The following is a 15,306-nucleotide window of genomic DNA, read 5'->3' as shown; positions in this document are numbered from 1 at the left end:
ATGATGCGTCTCTCTGTTTCATTCAGTTATTCTTAATTTACATGATGCTGTCAGAGTTTGAACCACTGCTCTGCTGCATGACTCCCTGCGTGGAGAGACGAGTTACTCCACGCCTGCAGTGAGGAGTGATCATCCCACTCATCCTCTCCTCTTTCACTATATAGCTCTCTGTGTCTGCGAACGCCCCCGCATTGATGTGGGAGCTCAGGCAGCCCTGGGAGAACACGCCGACTCTGCACACGTTTCTAAAAATAGATGAAACGAAACGCCTCGACCGCGAGCCGCTTCGGAGGAGGAGGAGAGACGAGAGAGAGTACGACGCTCGAGCCGCAGCCCAAAGATGGTGTGTCGGTGATGTCACTACGCTGAGAACACCGCCGTCTTTCTTCCGTAGACTAAATATGGACATGATTGTGTGAAAAAACATAGGAAGCTCCTGCAGTTCCGGTTCTCCTCTCTGACCATATAAGGGCTCTTCCATTCAGATGCAGATTTGGGCAGAGGTGATGCTCACTCAGGTCTGCGCTCTCAAACCTTAAAGAAGCACAGGCACAGAGGAAAACAAAGATTTTGGCTTTACTTTATTTCATTTTTTTGGGTTGTTTTATGGATTTCAAGTCAGTAGATCATAGATTTGAGGCTCCATCACATTCTATATGGATGCATATAGACTGTATATCTCCATCTGTGACATCCAGCTGTTGCTTTTCATCCATTACTCTTAGAAATTTATATTAAAGGAGGCACAATTAAACAAAAAATGATCGAAATTTCAATATGACAAAGTGCAATATCCAAATCTCTTTGTGATAAAGGTAAAATGTGTGACAAAATAACATCATGATGAAGCGTGTAGGGCTGCAGAGACGTCCTGACCTTCAAATCTCGTTCTCCAGATGTAAGAAAACAAAACTATTTGGTCGATAAATGTTACATCATCACGGGTTCAGCAGGATGTTCTTCATGAAAAGGAGAATTATGGTGCAAAAATGATCGTTCCCACTGACGCCAAAACATATGGCAATCAAAATACATATCGGAAGACATTTGAAGTATGAATTTTCTTGTTCCATATCGTGCAGCCTAATTTATAATGTAGAAGAAAAGAAGGGAGAGGTCTTTTACTAAACATTTACCCGATCAGGACAGCAAAACTAAGATTTTTCAAGAGTGTCCTGGAAGAAAAATAAAATAAAATGGATAAGAAAAACAAAAATGTAAAGTTGTAAATGAAATGATCAGAACAGATCCATTTAATTTCAACTCATCTTTGACTGTTTTTCTTGAGGAAATGCTTCTGGGAAAGAAAAAGTCCCCGAGAGTGGAACCCGGCTGATACTCACAAAAATTTGAATTGATCATCCATTACATAAAAAATACAAAATTTCTGCGATATACTAACACCAATCTGTATCATGTTGTCCAACCAATACATCATCGGTTGGGCCATACCCCAAAATATTTTTTTACCTACACTGTAACTTATTTCAGTCAACTATCAAAAGAAATACTCGTAGTATCACAGATCTTTTATTTATTAAAAGACAACCATTGCGAGATCTAAATGCACCTGATGGATTTTCAGCTGCAGCCCAGCCAGATATTTCATGCTAGCCGTGACCACGAGCTAATTAACAAAGTATATCCACATATTTTATCCTCCCACTTTTGGCTATGATTAGATTTTCCTTCCATCCCTCTCCTCATCTAATTCTCATCATTCTCTCAGACGTTCCCGTTGCCGAGGGGGCTACACACACTTTAGCATAACATCCATCTCATTAAAACAATTTAAGGTTAATTCACACGGCCAGATTTGAGGTCCGGGAAACAATTACCCTCTGGTTAATTAATTCATGAGGAACAAGATTCAAAAGAGTGTATCGGCCTTCAAGGCATATTCCTCCACTTCACCAGACATACTGTCATGGCAGGCTTTCACGAATGGGAACAAGACTCGGATACAAGCGGCGATATCACGGACTAACTCGGGCAGCAGCAGGGGAGAAGCTGTTCTGCTGGGTCAGAAATACAAAATTTCATTCCAGTGGTTCAAAATTCATCAGCAGCTTCTACTGTATAATTTTCCTCCCATTTTGTCTTTCAAGTAATTACACTTCTGTCTGGTAGAGAAGTGTTTGAAATCACCCCTCATGCCGCACATTTGAAAGGCGGCAGCAGCAGAAATATGAACACTTGCTCCTGGAAGCTGAGGTAAACAAAACCAGAGGATGAAAGCAATAATAAAGACTCATATCCGAGGACGGAGGAGCAGCGTCCTCAGCGACAGGCTGTTTTTTATTGCTGAGTCACCGAGCATCTCTAAAATTCTACCTCCAATATTCGCTTTTTGTTTTCCCTCCAACTGTGTCTTGCTTGAAACCTCGCGCTTCTTTATGTTTGGGGGAAAAAAAACGTGACCTCGCCGTGACCCTCGTTTCTCTGAGCTAGCACCGGCTGAATTTCCCCCGAGCTTCAACCTCAATCTGAATTCAGCCGGCGTTCGCTCTGCATAGAGGAGAAACTGCAGCGAGAGCACTCTCTCAAAACATTTTCCTTTTACCCCCGCCTTGTCACCTCGCCATCTCTCAGTGTAATAGTCCTCCCACTCCCACGCATATTATCCTACACGGGACGCTTTTTTCTGCTGCTGTCCAACTAGGAGAAGACTGATTGTTGCATCTTGACTCATCAGTTGATGACTAGTCTGTAAATAAAGTCCAACCTGAGGGATAATACCAGAGTTAATAGAGTTACATAACGGTGAGTGAGTGGTGATGTGCTGTCACGCTACAGGATGATTGAGCCTTTTTAAGTGGAGACTTTATTTTCATCTTCGTGTTCAAGTTTCATCTCAGGATGGACGAAAAACTTTGTATGAGCCATGTGAGCATTTATCTCCAGGAGCAGAGGCAAAATAACGAAGGGCACCTTTTTCCTGAGCAGTGTTAGGATGTGATTTTGCCCTGAAGGCTGCTGTAATGAGGTTACCACGGGCACTTTTGGACCAATCACGGGGGCAGTTGAGCCAATCTGACGGGCAATTGGGCAATCTTGAAGTGCAGTTGTGCCTACAGCATGGATCCAAGAGGGGCAAGTGGTCTGACCAGAGGGGAACATCGATAAGTGGCATTTTGAACAGCAGGTGCCTGAAGTGTGAGAGAGGCAGCTGGGCCAACGAGGGGCTACGAGAGCCACCGAGAGGGGCAGTTTGGCCACAGTTGGGCCTCCCAGAGAAGTTATTTAGCCGACAGGGGTGTAAGCTGTTGGCAGTTGGGCTGACAGCAGGCGCCCAGATGCTAGTGGGGCACCAGGGCTGAGATAGAGCGACAGGTGTGCTAACCAGAAGGATATATGTCCCATCGGCAAACACAGTCAGGCATTAGGGCCGAATTGAAAACATGCAAGAGGCCCATCATACTGAGGGCAGAGGCATTATGGCGCTCACCTCTCCTGCCGTGAACATTTAGTTTCAGGCCTCCACTTGTCATTTAATTTAATTTCTATCTGGGGTCAGCTCACTATTTAATTACCAAAACCCAAGTGACCACTCTCAAATGGGAAACGTTAGCTGTCCGTCTGCACGCCATCAGAGCCGCTCCGCTGTACCAATTTAGCTTTCCTTTACTGTCGCTGCCCTTTGAGAAAGTCCTTGTCCTCGAGTCACCTCACAAAGTGAGGGAGGACGCAGAGAAAGACAGGAAGAAACGAGAGACACGTAATGAAGGGAGACACGGCGAAGAAAGAGGAAGGTGAGACAGAGAGCGATGTGTTCCCGGCTCATTAGCAGCCTTCAGGCGGTTCTGGTCAGATCAAAACCTCCCTGTCTGCCGAGCACATAGACACGAGTACCTGCACTTTGATCACGCCGACCGCCACTCGTTAATACATCCCACCGCAGCTGTCTTTGCTTTTCTTCTGCCTTTTGTTTCATGCGTCTGTCTCGAGTGTCACATTCATCAGAGCTTTCTTGTCAGCATTAAGCCGCACGTCTTTTTGAGTGCCAGCTAAGTTACAGAAAGTGATCATGGAGGGATGGTGTGGTGTTTGATTAAGCAAATCAATGTAATAGGCTGTTAATGTGGCTTTAATAACGTGTTAGGCTCTATAAAATGTCCTTGAGGCGTCGCATTGTCCTTGATGTGGGGATTCAGCCAAATGGTGACTTAATGATGCTGATAATAATGTGAAGTACACGCTCTGATCTGAGGCACTGCAGCGTTAAATATGCTGCCAAACATCCAGACCACACACACACACACACACACACACACACACACACACACACACACACACACACACACACATATATATAAATACCGATCCAGACATTTTTAGAAGACAAAATCTAGAGAGAACACGCAGGAAAAGACAGGTTGTCAAGATCTTTTTCATGACTCCTTTTTTTTCTGCCTGTTCTTGTGGGAGTCCCGGCTTATTAAATTAAAGACAGAACACGGTACCACTTGTCAGCTTCATGTCACATAGTGTGAAGCTGTCAGTGAATCCTCACACACTTTTGTGTTTGCCACTAAAAACAATGTGTCTTATTTTTGTTCAAGAAGTGATTCATTTACTGCCTGATTTAGAAAAACATGTCCACCTTTTTATGACTCGATGTGTAAACTGCATAGAGACAAACGACGAGCGGGCTGGACCAGGTGATGGATCACTTTGAGAAAGCAGTTTAAAAAAAAATCTTTATTTGCAGTTTTCCCAGCGTGGGACCCAATTAGAGGCCAGAAATGATGAGTTAGAGGAGATGCTGGGGATCAAATTGACCAGCTGAGCTCCATGTGTGTTCGTCACAATACAAGAAAGCTATCAGATTTTATCTCTGTCGTCTCCTCCTGCCCTCCATCTTTCCCATCTCTTCAGCTCTTGCTTCCAGCTTGCTGTCTCGGATAATCAGTCTCCATTTTTGCACTCCATCAGCCGCCCTGTAATGATTATGTATAGCTAGTCATTCCTATCGATCTTCTGCAGGCAGATTCCTTTTTAAAAGGATTCATTTTTCTTTTCAACACACTGCAGGAGCAAAGACATCAAATAGAGCCCAGTTGTGACATGACATGCTTACAAGTGTATCATGAGATTGGAAGGATTTGTGCTGTTATAGTAATTTATCACTGGCAACATGACAGCGTGGGTAGTTTAAACATTTGAGCCTCGACATTACTGCAGCACGCTGCAGGTTTACAGATTATTATTCTTTCATGCAGATGTTGAAAATGTTGATAAATTGGTTTTGTAACTACAACAAAACTCGTCTTTGTCAAAAGTCACTCTGTAGTCAAGTAGATGCTTATAATGTAAATTGTGTTTGCTGTAGTGGAAACGCATGCACGTCGTCGGGTTGACGCAGCCGGCAGTTAGAGAAATTAAACGCCCAGAAGAGCGCAACAATAACAGTGTCAATCATGCGGCTTTGAGGAGGACAAATCTCCCTGCAGCACCTTGTACTCCTCCACTGCAGCTTTCTGGGGATTAGAGTTGCTTGTGTTTGCTTTCAGGCTCTTATAATACAGTTCCCTGCAGAGACGCACACTACATAAAACACCTTCCCTCCATATGGCCATTAACTGTGGTTCCCTCTCTCACCCTCTGTTGTGCCCAGGAGTCACATGGAGAGTGGCTGGGGTAATAAACCCAGATGTGAGCGCTGCCCTTGGGTTAGCCACACTGAGTAATGGGGCTGCAGTCAGAGCTGCTCAATACACACATACTGTACATGTATAAGCACACACATTAGGGTGGTTCTGATACTGAAAGCAGTATTGGAAATGTCTCCAATACGACTGGGATCTATACCAGTGAGTTCTGGAGTCTGTGCACCGATCCAGTAGCAAGTGTTTTATTTTTTAGAAACTTTTTTAGAGGCATCGATCACTCATTGTTTGATAGCTGACAGGGTTTTAAAGAATTATGAGCTGCAATTTTGTTTTGTTCAGACTGAACTTTACCCCAGTGTGGGCCGATAAACAAGCTATAATTCTCTGGTTTAACTCTCTGAGCTGTATTTTGGAGGCAGTTTTTAGGTGCTTGCCTAATTTCTCTCCACGTGTTCCGTAAACTCTGTCTAATACTCACAAGAGCCATCATTAAGTCTAAGATGCAAACAATAATGTGCCTTCTTTTGCTTAACTGGGCTGCACATTTTACTAGTTTGCCAGATGCAACGGTCATGAACTCAATTAAAATCCTGTCTTTAGTTTCCATTATTAGACTCGGCCAGAACACCAGTGAGGAGATTCAGGAAAAGAAAAGACGACCTGCTGCAGTTGTTTTTCACCATCAAACTGCAAAATACTTCGTAGACAAAAGTGGCATTTGCGTATTCTTTGCGTGATCCGGACCCATGCACTGTGGTGGCGGACAACAATATGCTTTACTCCCCTCTAAGCCTCAGATGTTGTGATCTGCTCTGATTATCGGTAAGCTGCTTAGTTCTGGCGCGTAGAAGTCCAGTATTTCACAATGCAAGGTGGAGAGGTTTTTTGGATTAGATGGGTGCAACGAAACTAGAACATCCAGGAATTTGAGGATCTTCCAGTTGATGACAAAGTCACCTGCTCAGGACGCACCGATACAGACACCCTGAGACCTGCTGTCACAGCAGGATCTCTTAATGAACAAGGATTTTAAAAGATGAATCAACTTTATTACAACTTGGATCGCATCTTTTGTAGTTTTGGCTGGAATTTGCACAACACTAAATTTGGTAACACACTAAAAAAGAAATCCAGGCAGACAGAGAGAAATAAACAGTTAGATGCTCTGTGTTTCCATGGAGAGTGTTGTTATAATAACTGATAGAAATGATGTCTGAACTATAAAAATAAAACCTAACAAGATTTATATTTGGAAAAAAAACAAACCCTGTTAAATCATGTTGTGGCTGCCGCAGCTGGTGGCAGGGTGACCTCTGACTGACCATCTGCTCTGCTGAAGTGTGAAGTGAAGAGACAGTGGCGCTCTCACTGTGCTGAACCCTGACCTGCCTGAGGAGAAGAACAAGGGAGAAGACAGTTCCCCTGCAGAGATCAATGAAGGACAACCTTAATTAGTCTACAGATGAACACATCTGTTGTGAAAGCCAGAAATAATGACCAAGGCTCCGTTTTGTTTTGTTTTTTTGTTTTTTTATGGAAGCGAGCATCTTGTGAAGTGTAGTTAATCCTACGGCTATATTTCATTCCCAGCTGAACGGCCTCACATTGGCAGAGCAGGAGTGTCGCTGTCTGTGCACAGGAACTGATCTGTAGAGGGAGCGTTCACAGCGCAGGTTACAAAGAAAGACTGAACTATAGAGGTTGTGTCTGTCTGTCTGTGTGAGTGTGTGAGGCTTGCCGTGGAAGTCAGACTTACCAATGTTACGCGTTGTTTTCGGACATACACCGGTTACGTTACACGACTCCCTCTGTTGTTTTGTCTTTGTTAATCAAGTAAGTGTCTGCTCCCTTCAAGTGCAGCAGCAGAGTGGCAGGGAGTCACATGACAAGAATCAAGAGAGATGACCAACAAGATGATGGCAAAGGATTCGTTGTCAACACAAAAAAAGCTAAAGTAGCTGTTTGGCAGAATTTCTGATTGTAACTCGCTGCTAACAGGGATCTTAATAATGTTAATGAGGGTAAAGGAGTGAGGATTTGGAACGCAGCCTGTTGCCTGCAGCTCTTCAACCAGCAGCTTCTTCTTGTTCCATTACTCCCACAGACTGAGATTTAGCAGGGAGAAGGTTCATGCAAACTAATTTGCTGTCAACAAATGCAGAAAATGATGTTCTGATGAATGTTAGCAGTTGACTTTTATTATGAAGTCGTGACAGGAAATGCAACTCATGTTTTGACAGTAAAATGCTCTTAATGTGACACTGCAGCAGGAGGAATCTTCCATTTGCATTAGCAGTAACTTAATACAGCGCTCCACAGATGGTGAGCAATCTTTTTATTTTTCTCTCACAAAATGTCCAACACATGGTTTTGTCATGTGTTAATTCACTAGTGGCACAAGTTTAGAGCTCTTCACAACATTCAGAAACACAAAGTTAAGTTTTATTTTGGAAAGAAATGAGTAATATGGAAAGTAAACCCAACTAAAAGGGATGAAAATGAAAGTAATAAAACACATAAACATGAAAGAAAATCGTTTTTCTGCGGACTAATATCTGATGGAGTCCACCGGCTCTTAAAGTGTAGTTGTCCGATGCACCTCTGGCTGCGATCAACATCTGTGTAATTGTGTGTTGCTGTAGCCTGTCGATGGCCGCGGGCTGTTTATTAATGGATGGGATGGAGTGTGTGTTGGGCGCCCTCCAAGAATCAAAGGAGAGTTTTGAAAGTACACGCCAGCGCATTTATCTGCCTCGCTGCTCGTAATGCCCTGTCCTGCTGCAGTCAAACACTTCCACAGTGTTAAAGCTGTCACTGCATTTTCATAAGCAGATGGGCGACTATAAAATGGGATGGTGTGTCTGAGATGAGAGTGTGTGAGACTCGTTTCTGCCCAGTTCACTGGGGCTGTAAATCACCAAACAATCTATCAGTCCTGTGGACAACTCTACGTATATTGAGGACATGATGTCATCTGCGTATTTAACACAGTCACTTACATGAGAAGCCGCCACCACTTTCTTTCAGTAGTCACCATTATTAGCTTAAGCCTATGGCATCTTACATTGTATAAATTAGCTTAGTGGCTAACAGACATGTCCTTAGATGCACACAAGCTGATGCAGGCGTGCCATGGGAATTCCAAAATAAAGGCGTGACCTAAAGATGAAGATACCGATATTGATGATGTATCAATCCAGATCAGTGGCTCATTACAATCTTACAGTTAAACACAACATATACATGTGATATATGTGACACTTGTCCTCCAGTACTTCAAATCTTGAAATATTAGCAGTAAAATATACTAAAATATCAAAAGTAAATGAGAACTGATGGTGAAGAACAAGCAAAGTGTTGCAAAGACATAAGAGAAGAGGTGAGGAGAGAAGGAAGCACACAAGGAAGGAAGGAAAGTGAGAATGAAGGAAGGCAGAAACGAAGAAAGAAACACTGAATGTATGGAGGGAAAAGTAAACATATTTCATGGAAGAACTCAAGAAGTGGATTTAACTTTGAGGTGCTTGTACTTAACTTCAGTAAATACGTTTCCTTCCCACCTCTGCCCCCCACCTCCTGCTCCGACCTTTTCCTAAATCCCTTCTCCCCCAACTGAGTCCTGTCTGCATGACCACAGCACTTCCATTAAGCCCATTAATCCTGTCAGGCAGCCCACTCTGGCAGTGTCCCCTCCACCAGCACCCACCTGCCCACACACCACCTTCATATCCCAGCAGCATACATTATCTGATGCCAGCATACATTATACAGGAGGCGGATGAGTGCCGCTGATGCATATTAGTGGGCTCATTGAGAGTTGATTGGCTCTTAGTGCCTGGTGGTTCTGCAGCTGTACAACATTTAACAGGTATTTTCAGGACTGTACCCAGATCTGTTTGTCTGTATGTATTTATTCTAGTTATATGGTGAGCCTGACTGACACACTGATCAGAAATATGTCCTGTTGTCGTCTCACCACAGATATTCTGTCAGTGTCTCACTAAATGTTGCTGCAATAAGATGTTAATATGTTTTTAGATAAGTTTCATTTGTCTTTTTTTATATACAGCTGTTATTTATAATAATGTTCAGTTAAATTATAGATATATAAGTTTGTTGTCTAACTGTGTAAAACTGTATGTTATCATACTGTCTCAGTATTAAAGCTTGACTGATGCTGGATTTTTGAGGCCTGTATCCCAATATCATATATAAAAGCATAACTTGAACATACTTTATCACAACTTTGGTTATAGAGTAATTGTTATATTGTGAATTTACAATTAGTCAATAAGTTACACAGAGTTTCTGAGTCCCGGACATGTGGGAGAAATTCCTGTCAATGATTATCTTTGTTTAAAGAGATTAAAAAGAGTTCATGGAGACAGCTGACGCAGCTCATCACCAGCTGAAGGATCAGATTCAGGTCTTATCATCTGTCTGTGTTCAGTTCAGCCTGACTAAACTCAGCCAGTACCAGAGATTCTGTTTGTTCCCCTGCAGTTACGTCATTTCTTCCTCTCTCCTCTACACAATCATGAACGACAGTATCTTTAAAGTCACTTACTCTCCAGCCAGAAGTCAACAAGGATGAACAGACTAGTTAAGATAAGTTACACCTGGTCAAGAGGCGAGACTGAAAATGAATTAATGTTACATTAATTAACATTGGAGTGAACAAAGAGAGAAATGTTGGTCTGAAAGATTTTTTTTTTTCTGTGCTCTCTAGTGGACAAATTATGAAATGATGCTGCTGTATTAAAATGATCTTAAGATCTCTTTAATGTTCATATTGGTGCTTTGTTTAGGCTCCACTTGATATGTAACAATAGATAAACTAAGTAACATCTGATAATGTTGATTTATAATTATTGGATGTTGAAGCATCAGCCTGAGTCTAATAATCCCGTGTGTGTTGGGGCTCACAGATCAGTGGACGCTGTGTAAACAAGTGATTAACTGCCTGTCTGAGTGTTTTTCTGTGTGAAAACCTGTCGTGTGTCTCATTTTTCTCGGGGTAGTTTGATCTGTCACTGTCTCTCCAGATCTCTATCCCTCTGTTCTTTGCTCAAACTAGATCTTTTTGTTCCTTTTTTTTACAATGCATTGCATATTCAGAAGAGGCAGCATGTAGGTATCTTTAAAACGACACGCACCTCCCTGGCTGCATGAATCATCTTTTACTTTACTTTTGTGTTTTTTCTTTCGTTCGTTCTTTTTTTCTCTTTCGTTAGCGTTTTGACTTCTTTTTCTTTGGGTTCTGCTTTTTGGTGTTTTCCCCCTGTTATGTTGTAGTAAGGCATATTGTCTTAGTGCAAAGATAAAATACTTTTTATTTCTGAAGATTTTCTTTTATCTTGCTGTTCCTGTGTGTTTGTTAGCAGCAGAGTTGTAAGCTCTTGGTGATATGAAAAGTATTTAAGACATTCAGTAGATTTCTTGGTTAACTCTTTGATTTTTTTCATTCATCCTGTCTGCACTGCGTATTTCTGTCTTGTTCTTTTGATTTTCTCACCGTTTGAGTTTCATGACAGATGTTTCATCCTGTCCATCCTCCCTCGACACCACACACCTGTCTCTCATCTGTTCTGTGTGGCTGCATGGTCTCTTTTTGCACGATGTATGTAGCTCTCACAGACATTGGAAAGATTTAATATCACTCTCTCTTTTCTCTTTCTCTCTCCTCCCCTCCCTCTTTTTGTTTATTGTCTTTTTTTCTTTTCTTTGTTTGCTCTCTGCAGGGGAGGTGCTCTTTCAGATGGCTGAAGTGCACAGACAGATCCAGATCCAGCTTGAGGAGATGGTGAGCATGTGGTGACGGTGCTGGTGGTGGTGTTGCTAAAATCAGCGCTTCTTAAGCCACGAGTTGGGAATCAAACAGACTGTGGACCAGTTGGTTTGGAGTCTCCACACCACAATATATATTTTTATATTCAGTATTCAGCGAAACACACTCTCCTCACTGTGCTGTGTAGCTTCTAGAGTACCTTCTTTTTTTCTGAGGGCAGCAGCTTCACTTAAGTTTGGTTTATTTACTGATGCTTTGATATGTAAATTACACATATTTAAATTCACATCTCCAAATATCTCTATTTGAATCTTCCAGCGAGTAAATTGGCCAATTGTGGCGACATTAGCGGGCAACGTTCAGTCAACCGAGAGAAGAAGAAGCGAGGAGCTTTAATCTTTATGCTAAGTGTGTTTTTATAAAAGGTATTTAAATGATGTTTTTTCTGGTCCTGTGGGGTAATGGGTGTCAGAGAGGATCCAATGATGATGTTTTTTTTACTCAACAGTTCAACTTACAATTGAGGTATTGAGCAGATGCTTGTTTATTTACCAGAGGGACTGAAATTAAATGCAAATGACGAGGAGTTTTATAACACAGTTCAGACCTTCCAGTTCTCTGAGACCCATCAACAGTTCTGTCCACATTTCTAGGAAATTAATTCAATGTCCCTCGTCAACTAATCGGATGCAGTTCCTTCTTTTTCTGCAAATATCCTGCAGACAGTAGTTTAAGACAGGACAGACAGGGATGATAACAGAGGGACAAAGACAGCAGAGGTCAGTAAGAGTGAGAGTACTGCAGAGGATTGTTTTTCACTTGAAATGTGTTCTTTGGGTCGAGATGTCACAGATGAAGCCACAGTAAATTGACTTCGGCATGCCTCCTCTCATCCTTTGGGTGTGACATTTCCAGTGGCAACACAAATGCATCTGTTCAAGCCGCACTTGCGCCACAACACTGCAGAGTTGCATTCCTCTTTTTAAAAATAATCCTCTGCGGTCGTGATTATAATTACTTGAGGTTTTTTTGTTGTTGCATTGTTCTTGTTTTTCTGTGTGTCTTGCAGCTGAAGTCGTTCCATAACGAGCTGCTCACGGAGCTGGAGAAGAAGGTCGAGCTGGACGCACGCTACCTGAATGTGAGATGTCCTCCTTAATGTTCAGTTATATACTGACAGAGTCGTTATTAAGCTTTATGAGCCAAACCACAGAATTATCACCACAACTCTGCTGCTCTGCTGATTGCTGCTCATGCATTCAGATTTCCAGCAACATTATATTCTGATAAACTCTCTACATGACACACTACATCCCCTGCACTTTACAGCAGACAGACAGGAGAAGGTTAAAGTTAAAGAACCGAGCTGAGAGGAAGTGAATATATATATTTTTTCTCGCTAATGCATCAAGGAGAATACCTTTTCATAAAGTGTTCATGTGTCAGAGTTGGGTCAGATCTGCCTTCCAGAGGCTCAACTCAATATGCTGAGCCTTAAAAAATGAGTTAAAAATGAGTTCAACAGCTAAAAATTGTTTCATAATCATTTAATCTACACATTTTGTTAAGATTAAACGTCAAATTGGACCACTTCAAATTTCTTTTGTGCAACAAAACAGTCCAAATCCCAAGGACTCTTCATTTAATGTCATAAGTGATAAAAGAAATGCAGGAAATCTAAACATTTAAAAAGGAACCTGCAAGTCCTGTGAGTTATCGTGTCATTTGTTTCCTGTCACCTCAAGCTGTAACTGATGAAAACAGTGACTTGGTCGCTCACTTCTGGTATTTAGAGCACCACTGATGATCATATCTACTCGAGGAGACTCACACAGCATCACGCTCTGATTCATTATGTAACGGTATTCCTGACCCAGTATGAGCTTGAATGAAACACCACTTTTAACTCGGCTCTGTGTCACTTAGCCCTCTCCAGAGAGTGACGTTATGGGGAATAAAGTATGAACCATGTTCTCATAAAATCGTTGGCTGGAGACAAAATGCACTCTCTCTCCTTAATTTCCCACCGGCTTTCATCCAAACCACTGCAGCAAGTTACATAAATGACTTCCCACTCAGCCCTGTGAATTATGACTCATTCTGTGAAAATGAGTTGTTTTGCAGAAGAAAAAAAAATAATTTATGGTGATCAGTAGATTGGAATCATTCCCAAAAAATCATTACATCATTTGAGACGGGGGATCTACGAGTGCGTTCTGAAGGCTTGATTTGGATGTTTCTTTTATGTTGTATGCGTCACTTTGACTGGATGTAATGTATTCACAGGCGACACACATCCGAGGTCTGTGAAAGACTGCCGACACATCCGCGGTGCTCCCTGCCTCTTGCCCAGTGCGTGCAAGAGGCAAAACATGTCATATTTTGAGTCAATATGGCAAATGTGTTAGCACACAGTCGCTTATTTACATACCCAGCAGACACGTTTCTGACCACCTGTCCAAAATTCACTCTGTGACTGTGTGCTGACTTCTGATGATGGCCTCCAGTATCTGGCTGTTCAGCTGCTCGATACTTCTCCACGTTCACTAGTTAGTGTTTCACTGTTGCTGTCTGCTGTTGGGTGTTGGGCAGGTGGTGTGCAGGAAACCGGATGTCTCAACAATGAGCTGAAATGCTGCAAAGCTGCAACTTCAAGTGATAACTCTCCGTTCGCTCTAACATTATCACATCGTTTTCACATTTTCATGCGAAGGGTTTACTTCTCGGTGTCTGTTGTGGCACCTGGTGTCAGAATTGGGCGACAGTTTACTGAAGGTTTTGTAACAAATTTGTGAAAAAATCTGGGGGGAATTAACAGGTTTTTTAATCACTGAAAAATAAGTTGGAAAATAATACATTTTAAGGGGGAGGCTCAAAATTTTTTTGTCAACAGAAACTCACATTAAAAACTATTATTTGGGAGCAATAAACTACATTTTTAGATTTAAAGTCACTGTACCACATTTTGATATTCACTAAATTGTTGCTCTGCTAAACCCAGACTTTGTCGTTGGTGTTACTGCCGTCACTAGTCACCCTCTTGAAAAAAAGAAATATGGGCACTGTAACACATTTTAGTCTTTGGGGGCACTGTGGACCGATCACAGTCACTGCTTGACTGCTCTGATTAGAGAGTTCAGAATCAGCAACAAAAAGAACAACTACATCAGATGGCGAAATAACCAACGCATCACGATCCTTCAGTTAAACGGGAGCTGACCACTTGTCACAACAGTCTGAAATGAATGTATGTCAGTCTAGAATATCATCTGCGGTTGCTGAAGCATGCGGGCGCTGCTGTGCCCCTGCTGACTTTGTGCTGCCCCCCTCAGGCTGCGCTGAAGAAGTACCAGATGGAGCACAAGAGCAAAGGGGAGAGTTTGGAGAAGTGTCAGGCGGAGCTGAAGAAACTGCGCCGGAAGAGCCAGGGCAGCAAGCACCCCTCCAAATACGGAGACAAGGAGATGCAGGTCAGTGTGTGTGTGTGTGTGTTTGATGTCATGAATGGTGCAAACTACAGTTTCTGGAGCTTCTGTGGTTCAGAGATCTTTCTATGGCTCACTGAGGAAGAACTTGGATGTCTTAGCTCTGCGTCTCAGAGAGGATCCTCACGGCCAGTTGGAGGATGATAGTATAAAAAGAAGCCCGACATGGTTACAACAGCCGGCGCCAAGAGGATATGATCCTACTGGCTTCAGCCCAGTGTGCGGTTCAGACGACCTGTCAGTCAGCCTCTCGAGAAAACATCACATTCTCATAATTTACTTCATCTTTATTTCAGCAAAGCCAGAATTAGAATCACCAGCGCAGACTTTAAGTGAACCCATGCTGACTCTTCAGTGTGCCACACACAGATGCTTTTGCCTCCTCCTGATGGGATTTGAGCTTCAGTGTGCCCGGTAATCC

At 42.4% G+C, this 15,306-nt stretch overlaps 1 protein-coding gene across 8 annotated transcripts in view; it reads left to right on the top strand.

Moving 5' to 3' along the window:
- Positions 1 to 15,306, top strand: part of LOC119009671 (brain-specific angiogenesis inhibitor 1-associated protein 2-like) — a 75,093-nt gene that overhangs the window by 32,770 nt on the left and 27,017 nt on the right. For 6 of the 8 annotated variants that reach the window (XM_037081148.1, XM_037081149.1, XM_037081145.1 and 3 more), the window contains 4 exons: positions 10,731 to 10,742; positions 11,354 to 11,415; positions 12,470 to 12,541; positions 14,733 to 14,870. In XM_037081148.1, coding sequence (XP_036937043.1) covers positions 10,731 to 10,742; positions 11,354 to 11,415; positions 12,470 to 12,541; positions 14,733 to 14,870 — 284 coding nt within the window. The remainder of the gene's footprint in view (positions 1 to 10,730; positions 10,743 to 11,353; positions 11,416 to 12,469; positions 12,542 to 14,732; positions 14,871 to 15,306) is intronic. The other 2 variants (XM_037081151.1, XM_037081147.1) reach the window with 1 other exon arrangement.

Source organism: Acanthopagrus latus, chromosome 20, assembly GCF_904848185.1.
Source record: "Acanthopagrus latus isolate v.2019 chromosome 20, fAcaLat1.1, whole genome shotgun sequence".
Lineage (NCBI taxonomy): Eukaryota > Metazoa > Chordata > Actinopteri > Spariformes > Sparidae > Acanthopagrus > Acanthopagrus latus.
Note: the sequence above shows the minus strand (reverse complement) of the source record. Positions and strands in the feature narration are given on the sequence as shown.